Genomic DNA, 24031 nt, shown 5'->3' with positions numbered 1-24031 from the left:
CATGGTTGACAATTTGCTTGCTTTTGTGCTCTCGTCAACATTTCTTCCAACAAAAGACTGCCATTCCTAATCATGTCTAGGATCCTTGATTGACTCAAATCCAACTCTTATGGACATTTGAATGATAAATAAATAAAAAATGGCCTGGGCTCCTTGAAGTTTGCCCTAGGCTTACTTGATCGATCTCAAGGCCCAAATGTCATGCCTAGTTCATACTAGCAACATACATGATCAGACTTGGTTAGAGAACAAATCAAACCAAGATATGGGATTTTCCAGATGAATGAATCACATAGGGTTAGGGTCTGGCAAAAAAGAAACGATGTCTTTTAAAAAATTCAAAAAATCTTGAAAGCTGTGTTAGAGCTTGTGGCATTATGCATTAGAGTTAGGGTTTAAGAAGTTTAACAAATAAATGTTAAAAAAACACCTCTATCATGTTGCAACTAAAAATAAGCAAAAGGAGAATTCGGAGCAATGTCAAATGTGTATTGCCATGCCCTAATTTGATCATCATATAATGTCTTGTCTGTTTTTGTTTTGCATTTCCTTAGAATTCTGAGAACTTCTCTAACTTTAATTATAAAAAAAAAGTCACCAAAAACTCAAATTTGGGGATTTAGAAATTACAATGAGAAACCCACTGCCTTTTTAAACCCCATGTTTCAAATGCATTTTTTTCACCAGATCTCATTTTTCGCCAGGTAATTTAACCAGTTTGTGAAAAAACTAGCCACAGCACAGTCCAAGGTCTGGGTAACAAGTCTCTTTTTGGATGCCTCTTGCTATCATCTTTAGTTGGATTTCTACGTCCTATTGACCCATTTTATCACTTGTGTATATTAATATAATTTTATTTTTTTGGTTCATATTATCCAAACTAAATGCTTTTTCACTGCTTAAATACATGCTTAACAAAGATATCAATGTATTAAATTTCATGATGAAACAAAAACTTTTCCAGTGACCAGTTGAGTAACTTCCCACAAAGATACAGGAAAGATCAAGTTAAGATGGCACTATCTGTCCGTTACTAACATCTGAATATCATAGTAATGTACATTTTCCATATATTAAAGATAGACAAAAAATCAAATATTTGAAAAGAAACCATATGGAAGGAATCATAATATTCTCGAACAAGCTGCTGCCTGGTCTACATTGGCTTTGAAATTATATCAAACAGCCTTTATGAAGTTTAGGACAACAGATGCCAAATCATTTTGATGGAAACTGTAACCATGATTGGCTTCATCTATAACATGAAGAGAGTGATTTGGAATAAGCTTATCAAATTCAAAGGCATCCGTAACAGGAATAACCTCATCCTTGGAGCCATGGATGGTCAAGACCCTGTAAAAAGTTAAAGAATTCATTAAATTTTCCTAACAAGGAAACTGCCTGTACAAACGCAAACTAATATTATAAGTTATTTGTGCAAATATTATATGAAAAGAGAATCCAAAATTTCTAGAATCAACCTAACCAGTATCTTTGGATATAATATCAAAGTAGGGAAAGCATTTCAAACAATGGAAGATGTACTTAAAACTTAGACTAAACTAAATTTGAAACCCTTTCGAATTGTCATGGAGTAAATCAGAATGAGTTTTGCCAAACAGAAAAGCCACTCACAATCCCTGTTAAGAAAATTCTCGAAATTTATGATCAATTATCTTCATAGGATACAATTAATTGAAAATTTGAGACTTACATTAGGTCAAAAAACTTAGTGCTCACCCAAACGTAAATTTAAAAAATCTATAATATATAAAAGACTCGTGTTTAGTGTTTTTTAGACCAAGTCTGCAAAGCTCAGCTACAGTGTAGTTGGCATAAAATGCATATTGTTATGTTTGATGAAAGATGCCGACTAGGATTTGCTGATCTGCTGTTGGTATTGTTTCAATGTTAAGTCTTTGACCAGCGAATTGAAGCTAGGAGTTTCCTTGAGGAAGTTTGAGTGTAATGCGTTTTTTGGGGGTTTTTAGATGATAGAATGTATGATGCAATGTAGAAATGCAAGCAATAACAAATGACAACTACTGAAACTAAATTTCAGAATGTCTGATTTACTAACAGCAATTAACAAATGCAAAGAATAATTGAATTTCAACACTACATGCCAAATTGGCCTACTAGGGGTCCAACGCCTTGCCTGGAGGGCTTCTTTATTGACTTTATTGAAGGAAAATACTGCTACAAGAGCTTCCAAAGTGCACTAACAGTTCCAACGAGTTTAATTCTTCTAAACATTAATTATCAAAAACAATTGAATGGATGGCTGGCAATTCTGAAGCTTATTTTGAAATCTTCCCAGGAGAGATCACCAAATTGACCCTTTCCCCTCTAATTTGTTGATATCATTCAAATGTGCCCTGAATTCACAGACAAGATCATTGATCTACCCTAGTGACCTCCCAACAATGATTTTCCAACCAATAGCTGCTGCTAAATTCCCTTTATTAATTTATTTGCATCCCACAGGCTGATTGGGATGGTACGACTGTGACCTAGGAGAGGTACGGCTGGCATGAATAAACAATAACTTGCCGAAAGTGTCAACCAAAGTGCTCAGATCTGATTATCAAACTGTAACCCTGCTGTAGCTGCTAACAAATACTGGTTTTTGGCCCCTGTTGGCAAAAATATGAACATTCCAGGCAAAATCAGTAGCTTAAATATGAGAGGGATTTCATCCTCTCACCCAAATTTGAAGGTTTCCATCTCCAAATCCAGTTCAAACGCCTGCAATAGACGTTGCAGACCTGCAAATACTAAATGGCACTCAAAAAATAATAATTTTCCAATCATAGATGTGCAAAATGAGCTCCCAAACACCTTTTATTTTCAGCCCAAACCCTAATTTCGAATTAGTGTTTCATTTGTCCCTTTTAATTAATAAAATAACTTTATTTATGTATGCCTCCTTATGAAAAACGAGCCACAAGGGGCCTCCATCATTATTTTAATTTGGCCCCCTCATTATTATAATAATATTTGCTAAAACGCCTAGGTAAGAGGGCCAATGAATTATTATAACTTATTTCCCCATAAAGTGATTATAATATCACTTTAATATTTCCTTATTTATTAATAAAATGAGATTCGGGGCTCAAATTGGGGTTTTGTTTGAAGTGCTATGATCACTGCTGACAAATGAACCCCTACAGGATGACTGGCAGTTCCTCCTAAAAAATAGTAGCTTGCCCTATAAAATAGGAACCTCGCTCAAAGTGTCAGTTCTCCCTAAAAAATAGGAGACCTCCCTAAAAAGTAGGAACTGTCGTCTAGACGTCTGAATCAACTCACAAAGCCCCTTGCAAGCCTCCATGACTCCTGAATGAGTCCCCTAACCATACCATTGACCTACGGGAATTCGAATGATAGGTCAAACCTCTGCTAATTTCCTATCGCCTAGAAAGGGAACATTGCATTTGATAATTTTGGTTACCCAACAATGTATTAATTAATTAAGTGAATTGTCTCTTTCGAGTACTTATGTGTCAGTTGGTTGATGGTTGTGTACCTCTCGGCAACCGTCGGGTTCTTTAAATATGTCGTGTACCACCAAGGAAGGTAGTACGGTATAGTCAGGTCTGTTGTAATCCTTGGTCGACCATCTCTGGTCTCTTCTCTGTAATAATTGCATGTGCAAATAAAGATATATTTTACTGTTGTCTGGTATGCATTGTCATGTACACTATTATTTCCTGTATTTAATTTATCAGTTGTAGCGGTAAACATACAGGCTTACCAAGACTCGGGCCCAAATCCACAAATCTTCACCAAACCTCAGCACTGGTTTGTATGTCATGTTGCACGTTACATTTCTTTGAATATAGGATCTCGTCATATTCATATTACATTGTCTTTGAATTCAACTGCAACTTAAATTAGGTTCCATTCAGTCATAACTAGTGGCAACAAATTGAGAGGACTTTCCCCTATAAAGAAATAATAGTTTCTCTTGAACCATAAAATTTTAGTTATTTTTGGTTTTCTATTGACTTCTATTGCAATTTCTACCAGTTACCTTGACATTTGCCATTTCAATTGGTACCAAAGCCTTGTTTCCATTCATTTGAAATTCTACAATCAATGGCCTTCATCTTTGCTTGAAGCTATTAAATAATTTAAATCTTCTAGCATGCATCTCACTTCTATTGTTATCCCCAAAAAATCATTCACAGCCAAGATCTCTTGTATATGCAAACTGAGTTTTTGTCCATAGTTACGAGACTCGAACTCACTTCAGACTCTGTGCAAAAACATGGTAAAAACTCAGCAAATTGAAAAAACCAATACATTCAGAGATTTATAAGGACTTAAAACTTGTTTCATGCACCCTTTAATAAATAAACTTTAAAGACAAAATAACATCATCAAATAGAAGCTAATTTGATCACATACACAAGTATACATCAATCACATAAAGTATAAATGCAAATTATAGCTGAAAGAAATAAAAAACTTGGATATATAAATATTGTCAAATGCATACAAAACTCATGGAGTATGAAATCCATGGCATCAAAACTTCCACACAAATATCAAAAGATAAACTAGAAGTCTATGACTTAAAGGAGCTTGCATCCTTCCTACAAAGGTGTCTAAGGTAGGTCTTGGATGATGATACAACCATAATCTTTGCCTTTGTCTCCGTGCCACTCACACCAACATCACTTGTGTCTGCTAATGCTCTATCCTCCTCTTCTGCCATGGGTACAACCTCAGCCTCTCTATTCAGTTGGTCAACCCAATCGAGGTCCTCATTACTAAAGATAGGACCCTCAGCCTCAATGATCCACTCTGATTGTGGATTGATCTCCTCTAATGTGATGGGGGTGGAGTCAATGACCAAACATTTGTTTGTACTCTATTACAAAGACGAAGGTTGTAATGAACATAGACTAGATCATCCAACCTTTCCATGAACAGTCTATTGCACTTCTTGGAGTGTATGTGCTTAAACATACCCCACCTATGCTCACAACCCAAAGCATTGCATGGTTGGCTCAATATGCAAATTGCAATCCTTTGAAGATTTGGTACCTTAGCACCAAACTTTTCCCACCATTTATCTAAGAAGGAGAAAAAAATCAATCTTATTATCCAGCTTTGAGTTTCAACATTTAATAATAATATAAAAAGAGGAAAAGTTTCTTACATTTTTCAACTTAAATTGTGCCCTTAATATATTTTTACCTGTGGCTGCAATGTTGTCCGATTATCTTTACACGTCTCGAGAAAAAAACTTTCCTTCTGCAAGTCTAAAGATCTCGATCTCATGGACTATCTGTGTTGTAACACTAGGCGACATCTACTCTATCATTGTGTACAGCCCATTCAAAACCTCCTCATCTGGCTTGAAATTAGGGCAGTATTGGAATGTTGGATTGATGTAATAAGCGGCTGCATGTAGGGCCTTGTGAAGCTGGAGGTGCCATTGTGTTGACGTGTATTTTGTACACGATCATACACAGAATAAAATACCATTAGGCATCTTATCCTCTCTTGAGAAAATAGTCTCTAACTGCTGAAGATCTGCAAAAAGGATCAGTTAGGTGGACTCCAAGGTTCTTTTAGTGGGGTCTCCACGTGTGGACAAGCTTTTTTAGTGGTATGATGTGATTTGCTGTTTCCTTCAAGGCGTCTTACGGATTCAATAGCTCGAAGATTTCACTAATCTAAAAAGAACTTTCAAAAAAATGGAAAAGATAGGGCTTAAGAGGTCTAATCTAGCCTAACCCTATGAACGACTTTAGCATGAATGAGATTTGGCAAGACTCAACCAATTTCAATTTTGCCATGAGACAACAACTCAACTGAAATTAGTGCGATCTTCTAAGGTAATAATGATGTTCAATGCATCAAAGATCAAGGACACTACTACGAAGGTACATATCCTAGATACGAAAATGCTTGAAGGTTAAGGACTCAAGGTGTTTTCCAGTCGACCACGCAAGGCGTTCTTACAATCAGCAAGAAGCTAGTGGTTTGGATTGCGAATCCTACCAAATATCAAATCTCACACTTAGTCTTTCTAATTAACAAACTACTTTGATTGAGCGTGATTCAAGTACATCCAACAACCATGAAGATAACTCAAGGAACTTGCAACAAAACACCATAACTTCAATATTTTATTGATTTCCAAGTCATCATATACAACAATTGCTTGAACTTCTCTCTTCAAGACCCAATCTTGCTACAAAATAAAAATTGCTTACAATTCTAATCTCTCTATTTTGCTCTTAACTCTATTCTCTATTAACTGACTATTACAAATGAAATGAAAATGGGGGTATAAATAGCATCCCCAATTACAATGAAAGGTCCAGATCGAAAGCAAATCAACGGACAAGATCATGACACCTAAACCCTAATTAGGGTTTATTACAAATGACCTCCTTTTTACTGAACAATATTAAATACATAGCCAAATATTAAATTCGGCACAAAAATCTAGGAGGTATCAACCAATGAGAAATAAGATGTCATGTCATCTGTAACAACCTTTCATCTAGAATCTTATTCCCTTTCCAATTTTCCTTCTTAGCATATGCAATGAATTTTGTCACAATTCCTTCGATTTCTGTGATTGGAATCTCGGGAAGATTCTTGATACTCTCTTCTAAGTGGATAACTTGATCAAATGCATCTAGAAGAGCTGTGTCCCAAGTAGGTTCAAGTTCCTTTGTTCTATCAATCAGGAGCATGGTGGCATACATCTGATCATACTGCTCATCTGTAACATCTGCGTCCTTGCGAAAGATGATAGTGATTCTATCCTCAAACTCTTGTAAATCCACATCTGTCTCGACCTCGATTACGATCACCTTAGTCAATCTCTCCTTCAACCAGTCTGGGATATTTGATCTTGTCTCTTGAACTTGAATTTCTTTGTGTACTACTTCTTCTCGTCTGGGAGGAGATGTTACTTCATTATCATTATCTAAATCATAGTCTTGGAGAGATCCATCGGATGAAACATGCTGTGCCTGTTCTTCCTCCTGTCTATCATTCTGTACCATCGATTCCATGGATTCTTCCACTCGAACTGTTCTATCTTCTGGCCTGGAAGAAGTACCTGGTGTTTGATCTTTGTTAGCACCTTGCTTTTTCTTGGAAGGCTCTTTCTTTTCTGATCTTTCCTTTTTCTTTGAACCTCTCGGATGGAGATTGCCCTCACTGGCACATCGAAGGTTACCTTCACCTGAATTCCTAGGATTAGGATTGCCTTCACTAACACTGGCTCCACCTTCGGCTGGCTTTTCTTCCAAAGTAAAAGACATGGCTATGCCTTGTTCTCTCAACTTCTGATGTTGAATGTCTACCCATCTGCGAGTACAAGACAAGACTGGTGCCATCAAATCATCTAAATCCACGGCCTCGGGCTCATTCCAATTCAAACTAATTGTTTTACTTTCTCTATCATATGAAGATTGGATGTGCCTGCCGTTGTCCTGAGCTTGGTCGGCTACTCTGTAAATCTTACATTTCCTGATGAAATCCAAAGGCAATCTAGAATGTATCTTGCGTTTCACTTCAAGATCATCTAGGAGATTCATCATAAAATCTTCAATTTGGTATTCATGTCTAAATCTTCTACCGACTGTCTCTTCTAAATGTCCATGAGGATCAAAACTATTCCTCCAAGCAAAAGATGAAAAAGGATACAAGGCTAACTCCCTCTCTGCGTCATCCATGGCTGAGACATTGGGACATACCTCAACTGAATTACCCAAAATAATAGGTACCTGAACTCCATTCTGATGTCTGTGTCTGAATGCCTTCACATATGCTGCCAACTGCCTTGTTACTTCAAGTAACACAATTCTATCTGTCGGGTACCTCGGCAGCATATATGGAGGTAAAGGACATCCATACACTCTAATGTAAGTGAACTTGGGAAACTGAATGAACCAAGCACCGTACCTCTTGATTAACTCCTGGGCATCCTGAGATAATCTGTTGTGAATCCCTCCTTGCAACGTCCTGGTGATGTTCATCGTGAAAGTATCATTGATTAACTTGTAGTTCTTCCCTGGTGGATGATGCAAGTAGGTATAGGATTCACAAACTCTGACCTCGCCGGGTCCTCTTCCAATCACTCCTCTGTGAGGTAGTCCTGCGTACTCAACGCTCCTGATTAAGGCATAAATGACGTATGAACTCGTGTGGAAGGACTTAGTAGCCCTGAGTCTTCTCAACTGTACGTCTAAGCAATGGCTAATTATCCTAGCCCAATGTATTGTACCCTTCCCTTGAACAATCACCTGGATGAAATAAAACATCCATTTCTCAAAATAGAAGGCATGAGGTGCTCCTGTAACTCTGTTGAGCATGGTGATCAAATCTCTGTACTCCTCTTGGAAATCGATCCGGTGTGGTGTGTTCGGTACTTTGCTCAGACGGGGACGACTCTTGAGTAGCCAGTTCTTGTTGATGATGCTTAGACAAGCATCTGGATCGTCATCGTACACTGATCTAGCTCCTTCAATGCTCTTGTATATCATGTCCCTGTGCTCTGGAAGATGGAAGGCTTCACTTATGGCCTCCTCTGAAAGGTACGCCAAAGTGTTTCCCTCATTGGACACAATTGTCCTGGACTGTGGATTGTAATGACGGGCACACTCGATCATCAACTCGTGGCACTGAATAGCTGGAGGAAAACCGGCCGCCTTAATGATGCCACTCTCTATTATTCTCCGGGCGACAGGTGATGGCTTGCCGATGTAAGGGACCTCTCGGAACTTCTTCGTGCTAAAGTTTCCCAAGTTTGTATCTCCAATGTTGCTCCACTTGGACACGATCTTGGTCTCCACCTCTTCAGTCTTCTGATCTTCTTTCATGAGAGCCGAGCGACTGGCGGATGCTCCTGCCTTTGGGGTCGCCATACCTACACAACATTTCATTATAAGAAATAGATTTTGCAATAAATAACGTAGATAAGAGAGATAGGTTTTAGGAAACCTCATGATAAGTCCCTAGAGTTATCATTTCCTAAAAAAAAACAACGATTGAGCTAAGAGATTCAAAATTTCAAAATTCAAAAATGAAATATGACGATGAATGAATAAAGCAATAACAATTAAATCGCCATACCTTGATAGAGAGCTAACTCTAGAATGCAAAAACAAAATTCGCCTAGGCAAAATTTGAGGTATAAGATAATCTTCAATATGATCCCCTCAAGATTGACTTCGCCACCTCTGGATAGAATGTGATCTTCACTTATCGCCTTGGACGTGGTCTCAAATGAATCTTCAAATTCGCACAAATAAATCTCCAAGTCTTTAACAAATTCGCCTTAGGCGTGATCTTCAAATTCGCACCACCTTTGGTTTGGAATCGCACCACCTTTGATAGCTAAGCGCGCCACCCTTGGATGAATGAAATTCGCACCACCTTTGGTCTTCAACGCAATTCGCACTCCACACAAGATGATACTAGCGCCACCTTTGGTTTGAAATCGCACCACCTTTGAACACACTTCGCACTATATTCGCCTCTTCTTGATTCGCATGAAGAAAGGTAAAAATGATTATGTAAAAATGAACGTTTCACTCCCCTTATAAATAGCGCTCATACCCTTTCACCTCTTAGGCCGACTTGACAAATAAAACCATTTTTTAAATGATTTGCAATAAAATAACAAGGCCGACTTGCCTAATTGGGCGCTTCAAATCGATTTTTATATTAATTAAATAATTAATTATTAATGCCTTGCGTTTTTTTTTAAATGAGAATTTCGATTTTTAATAAAGGCAAAAAATAATTAATAAAAGATAACGCCATATTAAATGCTAAATAAAAATGGATTTTCAATTTTTAAATCGATTTAGCATTTAAGGAAATTTAAATTTGTTTGTTTGGCGCCAAAATTGGAAAACAAAGGGACGTACCTCATCGCTCTGGTCCCTTGGAGAGGGACAGGAGCGATTCACCATTTTGTCTTGACTTTTGCATTTCTTACGTCCAACATCCTTCATCTCCACGTTAAAAATCGATCACCTTGATGGTCCTTCGAATTTGATTGCCTTGTGTGCGCATATGGGTGTCCTTTAAGTGCACATCGCCCTGGTCCTTGTCCAAAGGACAGGAGCGATCCTCTTGTTTTCATGTCTATCTTGCATCTTTTAACTTCGATTTTTTTTTTGTGGGCGAATAGCATCCTTTGTTCGTGTCTTTTGTGCTTATTCCATTTGCTCGCATGAAGTTTTGAGTGTATTAAAGGGATCATCGCCCTTGTCCCTTGGAGAGGGACAGGAGCGATCCATGTCCTTTCCTCGACCTTGTCAACTTTGCACTTCGATCTTCATTGTAATGCCCTTCAAACGTCGTCCTTCACCTTACCTAACCTTGCTTCGCTTTGATCTTTGAAGGAACGTGCGTGCTTTTGATGATATCGCCCTGGTCCTTGTCCAAAGGACAGGAGCGATGTGAGGCTTTTACATTATTTGGCAATGTTTGGACGTTCAACACTTTTGCAAATTATCTTCAAACGATGCCTTGGACCATATGCTATCTTAAGACGTCTTGACTTAGCTTGATCTTGAAGCAAAACAAGGAATCCAAAGCAAATCGCCCTGGTCCCTTGGAGAGGGACAGGAGCGATATAGTCTCCATGCTCAAAATAATGATCATTTCACGTTCAAAACTCTTGTTTATCATCCTTTTACCATACCATGGACCCTCTAAAACATTGCAATGTCTTGTCCTTACGTAAATTTTGCATGAAATGGCCAATGCATCAAACATCGCCTTGGTCCCTTCCTAAGGGACAGGAGCGATCTATGTTATAGGGTGTCGATTTCTTCATTTTAACGTCCTTTGAGTGTTTGCGCATGATGAAGACGCCTTGAAATGTCCCTCGCCACCTTGTCTTGACTTGTGTCGACCTTGAACTTCGGAGGAACGACCTTGAACTTGAGAGGGACGTATCTTCACCATTGTATCGCCCTGGTCCCTTGGAGAGGGACAGGAGCGATCCTTCCTTTGTGGCCTTCATCTTACTTTGCCAGGTTCCAAGTTTATATTCAACGGATTCGTCCCTCTTCACCCCATTCGTCCATGCCTTGACATTGTTTGGAATTTTGCAAAAAGAGGTAATTATATCAAAAATCGCTCTGGTCCCTTCCTGAGGGACAGGAGCGAACTAGGCATTTAGCACTGTTATGGGCGTCCCAAAAATCTTCAATTTATATTCAATGCGTTCATCTCATGTTTTCCCTTGTTTTTGAACGTAAACTTGCCTCGACCCTTGTCTGGATTTTGCAAAATGGAGGAAATCGCTCTGGTCCCTGGGAGAGGGACGAGAGCTACAAGGTACCTCGCCCTGGTCCCTTGGAGAGGGACAGGAGCGATTTAGTCAATATAGGTCATTTTCCTTCATTTTTTGCATCTCAAATTATATTCATTTGGCAAAGTATCTTCCTTCGGACGTCCTCCAATTGCTGAGTCATCAAAATCTTACATGGACATGGCGAAATTTGAATTGTAGCTCCGGTCCTTCACTGAGGGACAGGAGCGATTTTCTTCCTGGAGGCCTTTCTGTGCTCATGAAAATCTTCAATTTATATTCAATGGAAAGATCTTGTCGTTCTCCATCACTTCAAACGTAAACTTCGTCTGGACTCTGCAAGGACAATGAGATATTTGAAATTGAGCTCCCGTCCTTCACTGAGGGACAGGAGCGATTTTGCTCCTACAGGCCAAAATAACAAGATTTTTCACATTTTAACACTTCACGAGGCGAAAACAAATCAATTCCAATGCCCAGGATCAAACTTCAAAAAAGTCAAAATTTGGTCAAAATATTCAATCAGACAAAAATTCACATTGACGGTCATCATTTAGACAAGTTTAAGCTTTGCATGAACATTCCAATTGAAAATTAGACCATTTTGGCGAATTTATTGCATTCAAAATTTGCATTCTAGAAAAGAAAGCTCAAAAGCTCTCAAAAAAAATGACTGGATTTTGGCTTGAAAAGGCAAGATTTAAAACCCTAAGGCTTAGCCCTAAATCCAGACAACTAACGGGCTAACAAAACCCTAAAAAACGAAAGCGAAAACAAGCGAAAAAGAGGGGGTCCCCATTTGCGATGGGGCGATGTGTGAAATGGTCACAACACATTGCCAATCAATCATCTCCCAAATGGAGTGCTACTTACCCTCAACTCCTGCACAAATGGATCTAATGGTCTCCTTGGCCCTATACATGACCTAATATATGTAGCCCATTGCGGGCTTCTCCCCCATTAGCAACTCGTAGAACTACCAAAGGCTCAATGAACTGCAATTATTGTGAAAAGATAACTTAACATAACTGTAAACAAAAATAAGCAAATAAAAGACAAATATGAATAAAAATTAAAACATAATGTAGAATTAGATTTTCAGTTACCTTTACAATCTCTGTAGTAGGTACCCAAAAGCCTCACTCATCAAAGATGCTATTTGCAGTGGTCTTTTTTTTGCTGTGGTTGTTTGTAGATCTAAAAGATGGTTGTTGGATGTCGAGCGAGCTGAGTTGTTGAGAGTGTGTGGTACCGTCTTTGGTATCAGCTGCTTGGAGATGGTCCCTAGTGCTAGGAGCGTTGTTTATAATGCCTTTCTTATGATCTCTCTATGGTGCTTTGGGATGATTGTGGCTCTGGTAATTCCTGGGTAGGTTTTGACTGCTAATTCTTAGGTGAAGGCTTCCTAGTTTCTCCAGCTCTCACTTGGTTGTCCAATTGAGGTGGTTTTTCCTTTGAGTTTGGTTTGTGTTGTGACTTGGCGCTCAAAATTGTGCATCTCCTTGGTTTTATTGCCTATCTTTTGTTGGAGTGTTTTCTTAAGGGGTGTTTTCATTAACCCCTTTTGTCCAACCTTTGTCTCTTCTTTTGAAATGGAGTTTGTTGGGTTGGTCTGGTTTTTGTATGCCTCGTGGCTTCTCTAGTTTTCTCATGCTCTTTCTTTAAAATTTAAGTTGTCTCCTATTGAGGTGGAGATGGAGGATGCAAATGTTCTTGGGAGTTGGGGCCTGATGTTGTGCTTCATGTCTTTGCTTGTGGCTTTGCCCCATGGCCCTTTGGAGGTGGGCCCGTCCTGTGGGTTTTGCTTTGAAGGGGGTTTCTGTTGTCTTGGCTTTGGTCTCATATTGAGGTGAAGAGTGTCAGGCTGAGTCAGTTTGTTTTTCCGTATCAGCATATTTGGTCTTCTTTCGTGGTGCTATCTTTTATAGAGGTCGAGATGTTTTTACTGAAGAACATTAGTGGTGTTGTTTGGTGGAGTTGAATGGTGTTTGGAAGGATCAACAAGAGGTCTGTTTCCCTTCAGCTCCTATTGAAGTGGGTCTCCTTCATATTGAAGTTGTTTGGAGTAATGCCGGGAGGGTGCTGACATCTTGCTAGTTTTGGGAACCAAGTCGAAACCCAATATGAAGGTTAGGGGAGCCTTTCAAAACCCTTTGGTTCCACATTGTTCTTTTATGTTTCTTATCAAGACTTTGGATGCTATGGTTGTGAGATCATTGCTCATTCTTAATGTTCAGGTTATGAGTGCCTAGAAAAACCCCCGGTATCTAATGAAGGTTAAGGGAGCCTTCACAAAAACCTTGTGCTTTCTTGTTTTGAATTGTGTTAATTGAGTTTTTGTGAAGGATGGCTTTGTCCTCCTTTGTTTAGTCGGGGCCTCAATGACTTTTTTGTTAGGCTGTGTGTGGGCTGCATGTAATCTCTGCTCATTCTTTTTGCAGTGGTCTTCTGTGGGTTCCGGATTCGTGTAAAATCTGAGGGTTTCGGGTCACTCCAAAACTTGTTGTAAGGGGTTTCCGGTCCCCTCAAAACCTATTTTTTCCTTAATCAAAAACATACCCATTTACTGTTTACAAATAATATTGAAGAATGTCAAGGAAACCAGCAAATTGGGAACATAAACCCTAGACGCCACAACTCCAAAATGTATCAAATCTGCTCATAACCAAACCCCAGCGATATGCAGACCTAGGCAACTCCAATCGGCCACAAAACCCACTCAAAACCTAGGCATTTCCACTCACAAGCTCCCACATCCCCAACAAGGTTGTACAACCAGCAAGAGGGATGGAAATCTGCCCCAAAATCTGCTACAATCTTGCCCAATCTTCTTCAACTAATCTTCCTCAAATCTACTCTAAATACTTTGTGCTAAAACTGAATATTTCAATCGACTGTGAAGCCCAAATATGATTCCTGAATGAAATCACCAATGAATCCCCCAAATTAGATCTCTCACTAACGTAGAGAATCTTCTATGAAAGGGATTTCATCCTCACAAAGCCATAGGATGAACAAGTTCAATCAGCCAAATCTATTCTCAAAATATCAAATCCAAGTATAAAGCAAATGAGCTCCAAAATTGACTTATATTGGCCTCCAAAAGCCCACACCCAGCTTAGAGGTTTGCACATTTAAATTTAATTAAATATTTCCTTATGTCTCCCCACTTAGATGTCCACTTCAAGAGACCATTTTATTTAATATTTTATAGTTGCCTTATATCAACTTCGGTGTCCATTAGATAATATAATCGTACATTAAATAACGCTAAAGTTAAATCTTTGATTTAACTATAAGATTTTAAAGTTTTTAAAATTAAATACTGTGGACCACATTAATTGCCAAGATATTAACATCCAATGCATCCATCGACATCCCCAAAATAGAAACACTATCAATTGACCAAGTCGATGTCCAATTTAACACTAAAACTAGTATGGACAAATTGTCCAAATCCACTCCAAAAAATGGGTGTTACGTGAATCTCAATTGACTAAGCTCAATGCAACACTTGTCATCGCCAAATAAGTTGAATCAAATTGTCACCATGACTTCCCTGACCCTAACTCATTAGCCTACAAGAACCTACTGAATAGGCTGACGACCACCATGCCCAAGTGCTTAAGAAAAAGACATTACAATAAATGTATAATACATGAGCTGACTGTATGTAGGAAAAAATCCATGCCTTTTGTTCTTTTTAAGCATCTTTGAACATGAGGCCCCCATGTTTATAAAAGAAGAGATTGTTGATTTTAAGATGTAAGCTATGGAGGGTGTAATTATAGAGAAAGAAAGGATGTTGGATTATATGACATCATTGCAAATCATGTTGAAAATGAAGGAGAGAAGGAACAATTGCCATCTAGTCCCAAGGTGGAGCCACACCCTTCTAATATGAGATTGGAGTTGTAGCTAATTACAAGGAACAAGCTCTTGCCCCAATTTTTTACTAGAATGAGAAAGAGTAAATTGTTATAATTTGCCTGGATATACAATTTATGGTAATGATTTTCAATGGTAATCATCATAAATGCATAATACATATGTATTTTTTAGTTGGGGATTGTATTTGCAACAAGATGTCACATTGTACTCCTTTTGTATTCAATTCACCATTATAAATTCATAATACATATCATATTTATCAAGTGGCTATAGTATCTCTATCATGATGGGATAGTGTACTTTGTTTTGTATTCAAATATAATAAAAAACACTTCCCCAATGCTTTGTACACTCATTTGATACATTTTTTTAAACTATATTTGGCATTAAAAAATAAAACTTAAAGGAATTTAAGTACTTTTTAAGTTGCCAAACTTTCCTAAGATTTTGTCAAATCACCAAGTCCAAGTCAAATTTGAGTCTTTTAAGTTTTTGGTAGGTCCACATTTGTGAACTATGGTATAATACCCTCTAAATTATAGGTATATACCATCTAGAAAGCTTCATTCCATTCATGTAGTTGAAAAACATAAAATCAAGAATTGAGGAAGATGATAGGGCTACACTCCCTAGAAAATAGAAACTCAATCTAATTTCTAACTATAATATGCAAATAAGTTGCTGATCTTGGTCTAGGGATGGCTACAGGTTTGGACATTACAATAAATGTATAATACACAAACTAATTGTATGTAGTATTACTCTAAATTTTTGAAATTTTTTATCCCCTTTTTGGAACCCAAGTTTTGGTCCAAACCCTACCCTCAGTATTTACTAGCCTTCATTTTGTCACTAAGTCATGTTTCCTAGTTGTCCCTTTGTCCAAGTTTTGTAACTAGTCAGCAAAATTTTAAGATTTCAAACCCAATGTTCATGGTACAAAAGTTCATTGAATCGTCGATCACTCGACCATTCTATACACTTAAGTCCTTATTGTTGGTCATGTGTACTAAAGAAGTCTTTATGTCGGTCAGTCGAGTGCATTTTGAACCTTCATACCCCCTTCATTTGTTTGTTCATAAGTTCCTCAATTTGTCGATCATCTGAATACTCTTTGGTGTGTCTTGTCATCGGTCACCTGTGTCGGTATTGTCTTTGTAGTCGGCCAGTTCAAAGATTTCCTAACCCAGATACCCTTGATAGTTACGGTTCAAGAGTTCAAAAAGTGATCGACGTCCCGACTTAAGAGATTTCTCATTCTTCGAGGAGCGATCATTCTAACGTACTATCAAGTATGATTCATTAATGATTGGTTAAGTGGAGAAAGATATGCAAGTATGTTGGCACAGTTTTGGAAAGAGAAGGACAGTTTTCCTGCCACGAAACTAAATGAATTTCATGCTCCTCCATAAAAAGGGTGATACCACTTCAAAAAACTCATTTCATCTTGAGGAGCTAGTAGAGAGAAGTTTCAAGTTTTCACGATGAAGGAAAATTTGCAAGCACACACAAGAATAGGTTAGGCTAAAGATTTCTTTCTTTTTCCTCTCTCCTTTAAATTAGAAATGAAGCTTTTTCAGAAGCTAGCCAGTGTGGTTAATTGGGAGTTTCCTCATGAGTCTGCTTGGCGGAATTCTAGTATATAGAAATCCCTTGCCAACCAGAATTACAGAGTCCTTAATAAACTTCTTCTTATACCACCAATTTCAAACCCCAACCTCCTCAATGTCACCCTATATCGAGAATGGTCTAGACGATGTGTTGGACACAGAGTTAGGTAATGTGAGTCTCAATGGTATTCGTAGAAGAATGAGGGAAGAATCTACCTCCCCCATTGCAAATAAATTCGTAGAGAGTGGCCTTCTGTAAGCCAATGGTTTTCCACATGTCCTTCCTTGTCCTGAATTAATTGTTTCTTGTGACCACCCTGAGTCCCATGAGATTCGAACTTCTAGTGGTTCAATATTTGTCAAAATTGACCCTGAAGTTGTGTCCCAAGTGCTGAAGCTTCTTGAATGGGAGTAATTTGTGAATATATCTGTAAAGTCCGAGTGGAATTATTTTCCTGACAAAAGAGAATGGTGCCTGAGTCAAATTGCAACTAACTAGCTAAATGTTAAAAGGAAGCGCAAGTCTAGACTCCATTCACTTCTCAAAAGGGGTCATTTCAAAGATGAAATTTCTAATGCAATTACCCTTTTGCACTGTGTTCTGGGAAGTGCCAAATCGGAAGAGTTTCCTTTCTAGATGTGCCAATTCATGATAGTTATCTGTAGTGATAATAACTGCATTAACTGGGTGAGGCTAATAAGCCATCATTTGCACGAACAGCTAGCTAGTTATAGCCGGAGGGAGTCTTTCCATATGTGCTCGTTATTGATGTATCCTTGCTAGTAAGAAATGGCTTGGCTCGGCTTACAAACCATAGAGTCTCCAATGCCAGATATGCCTGTGTATGAGTACTTCCCATAGTTACAAAAGAGGCCAGGGATGAAGAATTATCTTTGTGTCAATGACACCTTTCTGAGGGTAGTAATTAAGTGAAAAGAGGTTTTCTTCAGAAGCTACAGCCCTGGTGACGCAGTATGGCAGCCTACATATGGTGAAAAGTGGATAATGGAACAACAATATTGAAAGACTAAATGAATTCAACCACAAAACCCTAGCCTAACAACAACAAAGATCCACCATAACATATGAAGATTACCTAAAACAATGCAAATCAACAAAATCAAAAAGATTATACCATCACATGTCCACTAGGGTTTGAATCTCCATTCTTCCTATCTCCATTGACCTTGCTTGATATATTTGCTCTCAGATTTTATGTGTGCACAAGAGCTCAACAAAGAACGGAAATGTGGTTGCAAGTAGGCTTGATTGCATATGAAAGTTTGAATGCATAGTTGAGGGTTGATAATGAAGGAAGTATCTCCTTATATAGAAGACACTGTAAGAAATGAAGGGATAAGATTAAGAGGTGTAAAAGATAAATGGTCAGCTAGGATTAAAAGGTAGGTAGAAGAAATAAGAAAATAATGAAAGGGTAGGTAGTGTAGGAATTAAGAGATGAATGACATGTGTCATGGGTAGAAAAGGCTAATGAATTAATTAAATAAATAAAGATTTATTTAATTAATAGAGGAAATGGGATCAATTAAATAAATAAAAAATATTTATTTAATTTAGGAAAAAGATAATTTAAATAAATAAATGTATTTAAATAAATAAATGTATTTAAATAAATAAATGTATTTATTTAAATGAGGAAAAAGGCTAGAAAATGATAAATGAATTAATTAAATAAATAAAGATTTATTTAATTAATAGAAGACTTAGGATAAAACAATTAAATAAATAAAAAATATTTATTTAATTAGACAGGACGAATTTAGGTGTCTACACAGCCATTTCATTTAGTTTGACAGTTTCCCCTACGTGAGAATTAGGGGTTTTGAAACTGCCCCATATAAATTGCCTAAATATGTTTCTAATTATTTGTGTTCCTGGAAGTGTGCCGCCAGATGGCACGGGTAAATGTCAAATATGTAGATCGCATGAAGAAAAAGGGATAATCATTTCCCATTTCCTTGACAGATTCCACTTGCAAGAGAAATGAGGCTGCCAAAACGGCAAAGAAAGTTTGATTGAAATTCAATTTTCAGTTTCTATCACAGAGATCTTACTATGACAGTAAGGGTTATGTTCAAGCATCATCCATGATTAGAAGACTACTGGGAAGATTGCCTAGATGGCTGGAAGGTACAGAAAAGAGATTACATGAGGTTGACCCTAAATCAAGTCAATGCCTTAAAGTTACCTCTTTTCATTCTTAAAAATCTGGTTGATGATGGTTCGGAAATGGTTGATGAAATCTATCAAAATATTGCTCTTGGACCCCTCTCACAGCTCTCTTGGTCAAATAAGGAGACCATGGATATAGAACACAGAACCTCACATGTGGTGGAAAGAACAAGGAGGTGGGTTGAGAAGAAACAAAGGAATGCGCTAGTTCCTCTGCATCACACCAAGCCCGAAACAGAGTGCATCTCAGAATCCTACCACCTCTAAGGCTCCAACCTTCTCAACTCCCACTCCTCAAATAAGTAATTCCTAGTCTGGAGGTGGAGAGCAACCAGGAGATAGCGTGAAGCTGAAATCCATACGCAAGGAAGATGCACCAACATCCTCCAAAGGAAAAGCAGACAAGGAAGCTTATGTTCCTATTTCTCCTACACTTGACAATTTGTCAACTATTGTAGGCACTACCCAAGAGAATGATTCTTTTATCTTCCACCAAATTGGTAGAGATAATATTTCCAACACACTCTTGATTTCTCCATGCTTGGTGATTCCGCTACTAATGATTCTACACCTCCACCACCCACTAATACAATAACCAATGTTCCCAGTTCATTTGTTGTTACCTCTCCCCCATGGCTAAAGAAGGTTGTAGTGAAGAAGGGGGGGTATACTTCCATGCTAGATATAGAAGTGGACACAATGGCTAAGTTGTTACAGGATAGCCCCATGCCTAAGAAGGCCAGAAGAATGTCTACAATGATTACTGACCCTATCTCTGGTCACAGATTCTTGGAAATCGCAAACCCTATCGGAGATAAGAATGAACATGAAGTCACACAGCTAGACTTTAGCTTAAGTAGAGTGGATATGGGTTTGGCTACTATTGAGGGGGACATCTATCACGTGAAATTCTCTGCGGATGCATTGTCAAAAAGAGTCAAACTAGTGGTACAAAAGAACTTAATACTACAAAAACAAGTGAGCACTTAACTTCCTTTATTCAGTCCATTTCGCAAATGAATGACTAGTCCACGGATCAAACTGTAAGTATTCCCATTAAGGGGTTGGACCCCAATAAATTGAAACAAATCAAAAGGAGTTAATCCGTCACCTTGGCAATGGATAATTGGTTTAGTAAACTTATGCTTGATGGAATAGTATGCATCGAGGAATCTATGAGAGCATACGCTCTAATATCAAAGAAGAAAACCTAGAACAATGATTTGCAAAATGTTAAAAGGGAGAAATATAATTTGTCAATGATCCTTCATGAATTACAAGAAGTTAGGGAGTTACCCTTGAGCCTTTTAATTAATGAAGGAATAATCAGCAATCAGAATGAGAACGAATCTGCCATGTGGGTAGATATGTTGGAGTGGAAACTCTCCATAATCAATGAGCAAGACACTTAAATAAGGTCAACCTTGGCACAATCTCGACAAGACGTCAATGATTTAACGCATCACTTGTCTACTTTGGAGATAAACATGTTTGAAGAAGATGGAGATAAGCTACATAAGAGCACCGATGTAGGCCAGAGTTTCAAGACAACGATGGATGAGGAATTGTTTGCCGAAAGGGTGAATGAAAAGACAATGGAGACCCTGAAGAATTTGGCATCTTATCTCCCAAACTTTAAAAATGAAGTTGATATACGCCCGAAAATTATAGAAGTGGATCTGGAGTTAAGTAAATATAAGTTGTGGGTTAATATCACAAGAAACCCCAATGCTAATTTTGTAACACCAATCATCTCCAAGTGCAGGACATATAGAGCAAAGATGTTGGCACGAGCAACGCAAGAAGAACCTGTAAGTGATGTTGCGGAGGAGGCACCGTGTGGAGAAGGAGTCAGAGATGGAGGGGCCATCATCATTAATTAAATCTTGTTTTATTGATGTTTTTATATTTATTTCTTGATTGGGCACCAAAAACTATTGGCTTTGGGGGGTCGTTGTCTTATTTTATATTATGTTATGACTTTTAAGTTGCTTTAGAAACGGTCATCTTCAAGAGGCCGTTAGTATCAAGACAAATATTGTGATGGATATCTATATATTTTAGATGGATGACAATAAATAAGATCTTTTTGCTAGTTTGCAAATATTTGACTATTTTGAATATATATTAATGAAAGAAATCTGAATGCAGTTTCATGGATCATAAATTTTGAGTTATGGTTGATTGATTGTTTATTCTTTCTATGTTGAATACTTTGCTGTTTGGATTATCTTTTCTTGGTATATGTTGAATGGTTTATGAAAATTGCATATGCATATTGCTATGAATGTTTTGGTTTTGGACAAATGGAATAGTGATGTTTTGGATGTTATAAATCTTAGTATTTTGGGGTAGGATCTTTGTATTCTATTCAATTATAATTCTGTTGTGATTTTTACCTTTTAAAGCTTTCTGGTTAAAAGCTCTGCCTTATTTTCTTTCTGGTTAAAAGCATACGTGGAGTTTATTCTTTGTATATTATTAGAAGGTATCTGCACCTTGTAAAATTAACAAAGAGTAGGTGTAAAATATAATTACACCTGACTCAACTATTAATTTCAGTTGTAACCTTTGTGGGTGAGAGAATATAGAGTTAGATGACAAATCTGTTGACCAACATGCAGGAAAAAATCCATGCTTTTTGATCTTTTTAAACATATTTGAACATGAGGCCCCCATGTTTATAAAATAAGAGATTGCTGATTTTAAGAGGTAAGCTATGGAGGGTGTAGTTAAAATAAAAGATTTTGGTTTATATGACATCGTTGCAAATCATATTGAATATGAGGGAGAGGAGGAATCATTGCCATCTACTTCCAAGGTGGAGCCACAACCTTCTAATATGAGCATAGAGTTGTAGCTAATTACAAGAAACAAGCTCTTGCCCCAATTTTTTACTAGAACAAGAGAAAAATGTAAATTGTTATAATTTGCCTAGATATGCAATTTATGATAATGTTTTTCCATGGCAATCATCATAAATGCATAATACATATATATTTTTTAGTTGGGAATTGTATTTGCAACAAGATATGATACTGTACTCCTTTTGTATTCAACTGCCCAATATAAGTTCATAATACATATCATATTTATCAAGTGGCTATATTATCTATATCATGATGGGATAGTGTACTTTGTTTTGTAATCAAATATTAAAAAAAACACTTCCCCAATGCTTTATACACTCATTTGATACATTTTTTTTTAACTATGTTTGGCATAAAAATTATGTTTTTTAAAGGAATTTAAGTATATTTTAACTTGCCAAAGTTTCTTGAGCTTTTGTCGAGTTGCCAATTCCAAGTCAAATTTGAGTCTTTTAATCTTTTACCAAGTCCATGTTTGTGAACTATGGTATAATACCTTCTAAATTATAGGTATATACCATCTAGAAAGCTTCATTCCATTCCTGTAGTTGATAAACATAAAATCAAGAATTGAGGGAGATGATAGGGCTACACTCCCTAGAAAATAGAAACTCAATCCACTCTCTAACTTTAACATGCAGATAAGCTGCTGGTCTTGGTGTGGAGATGGCTACGGGTTTGGGTATGCTAGTACGAGAATTTTTTCCCTGGGCACAAGTATGGGTTTGTGTGTGTGTATAATTTGTATTTATAATATGAAATGGCCAAAAGATGTTCTTTTTCTTCTTTTGCAACTACTTTTATATCTCGTTTGTGAACTTTTAAGAACTTTTATTGTTAAACTGAATAAAGTCACCCTTTTAATTTTTAATTCACCTTGGGACCTTGAAAATACTTTAATGCACATGGTCATCATTTAAATAAATAATTAATTAAACTAAGTTGTCTAAAAAATTAATAATAATATAAGACATCTTAAATTTAATTAATTAAAATATTCCCTCTCCAAGCCCATGAATTAGTATACGAGAATGAAGTAGGCTAAGGGGTCTTTCCCGAACACCTGGATCAAAGAAGGTGACATTACACATAGTCTCTATAGATGAGGCAGCTTCTACATATGACATGATCAGTGAGAGTGGTATTGCAACTAATTGTGGTTCACATAAAATGGAACCAAATGTTGACTTCAATATGCTGGATAAAGAGCAATTTGAAGATTTGTGATTATTGAATATTGATCATAATTATCATTTTGTATTGACATTTGAAAAATCACTGGATTACGAAATTATAATCATTTTCTGTATTACAAATTCTGAGGTACTTAAATATTTTGTTTATTGACAATTATAAGTATATACATACATACATACACATACACATACATACATACATCCATAAATATATATATATATATATATATATATATGTACTGGATTACAAAATTTTAATCATTTTCTGTATTACAAATTCTGAGGTACTTATATATTTTGTTTATTGACAATTATGAGTGTTGCTCTATATATATATATCTATATCTGAATTTTCGGCTTCAAGTTCGAAATTCGGCGAACTAATAGAAAATGTATGAAATTTGCTGAAACTCGCCTTAAATTTGTAGGGTAGCAGACAAACGCTTTTTCCATTGGTGTATGACCAGTCCACAATTGCCATCGAGAGGTATGAGGGTCACCACCGAGTGCCATGATGGAATAAATCTGTGCTGATGTGATGTCTTGTCTTTGGTAGGATTTGAGGGTATTAATATTTACGCTGCAGCCCAAATTTCTATGTTTGATCTTTAGGTATACACAATCCAAGCACAAAACTATGGATTTATCCACACAATGTGATATTGGTGTGGATTGATATAAATTTTATTGTGTTTTAATTTAATATAATATAATTTTATTTTATTTTTTTGCTTTAATTTTTTAATATCAACTTTTAATATATTAAAAATTAATATTTTTGAATATTTAATGTAGATTTTTAATTATTAATATATAAATTATTTATTCTATATATATTATACACACACAAACCAATACTTGTGCCTAGGGAAAAAAATTATCATATTGGCATACCCAAACTCGTAGCCATCCCTACGCTAATACCAGCAACTTATCTGCACATTATAGTTAGAGATTGGGTA

The 24031-nt window shown here is 37.0% G+C and overlaps 1 protein-coding gene across 2 annotated transcripts in view; it reads right to left on the bottom strand.

The window, feature by feature from the left end:
• Positions 1 to 911: 911 nt before the first annotated feature.
• The window catches only part of LOC131051811 (putative uncharacterized protein YDL057W), a 204888-nt gene continuing 181768 nt past the window's right edge, over positions 912 to 24031 (bottom strand). For both annotated transcript variants that reach the window (XM_057986418.2, XM_057986417.2), the window contains one exon: positions 912 to 1353. In XM_057986418.2, coding sequence (XP_057842401.1) covers positions 1179 to 1353 — 175 coding nt within the window. In that variant the 3' untranslated portion in view covers positions 912 to 1178. The remainder of the gene's footprint in view (positions 1354 to 24031) is intronic.

The sequence above is a fragment of the Cryptomeria japonica genome, chromosome 1 (assembly GCF_030272615.1).
Source record: "Cryptomeria japonica chromosome 1, Sugi_1.0, whole genome shotgun sequence".
Classification (NCBI taxonomy): Eukaryota; Viridiplantae; Streptophyta; class Pinopsida; order Cupressales; family Cupressaceae; genus Cryptomeria; species Cryptomeria japonica.
The sequence above is the reverse complement of the archived record's forward strand: the minus strand, read 5'-3'. Positions and strand labels throughout refer to the sequence as shown.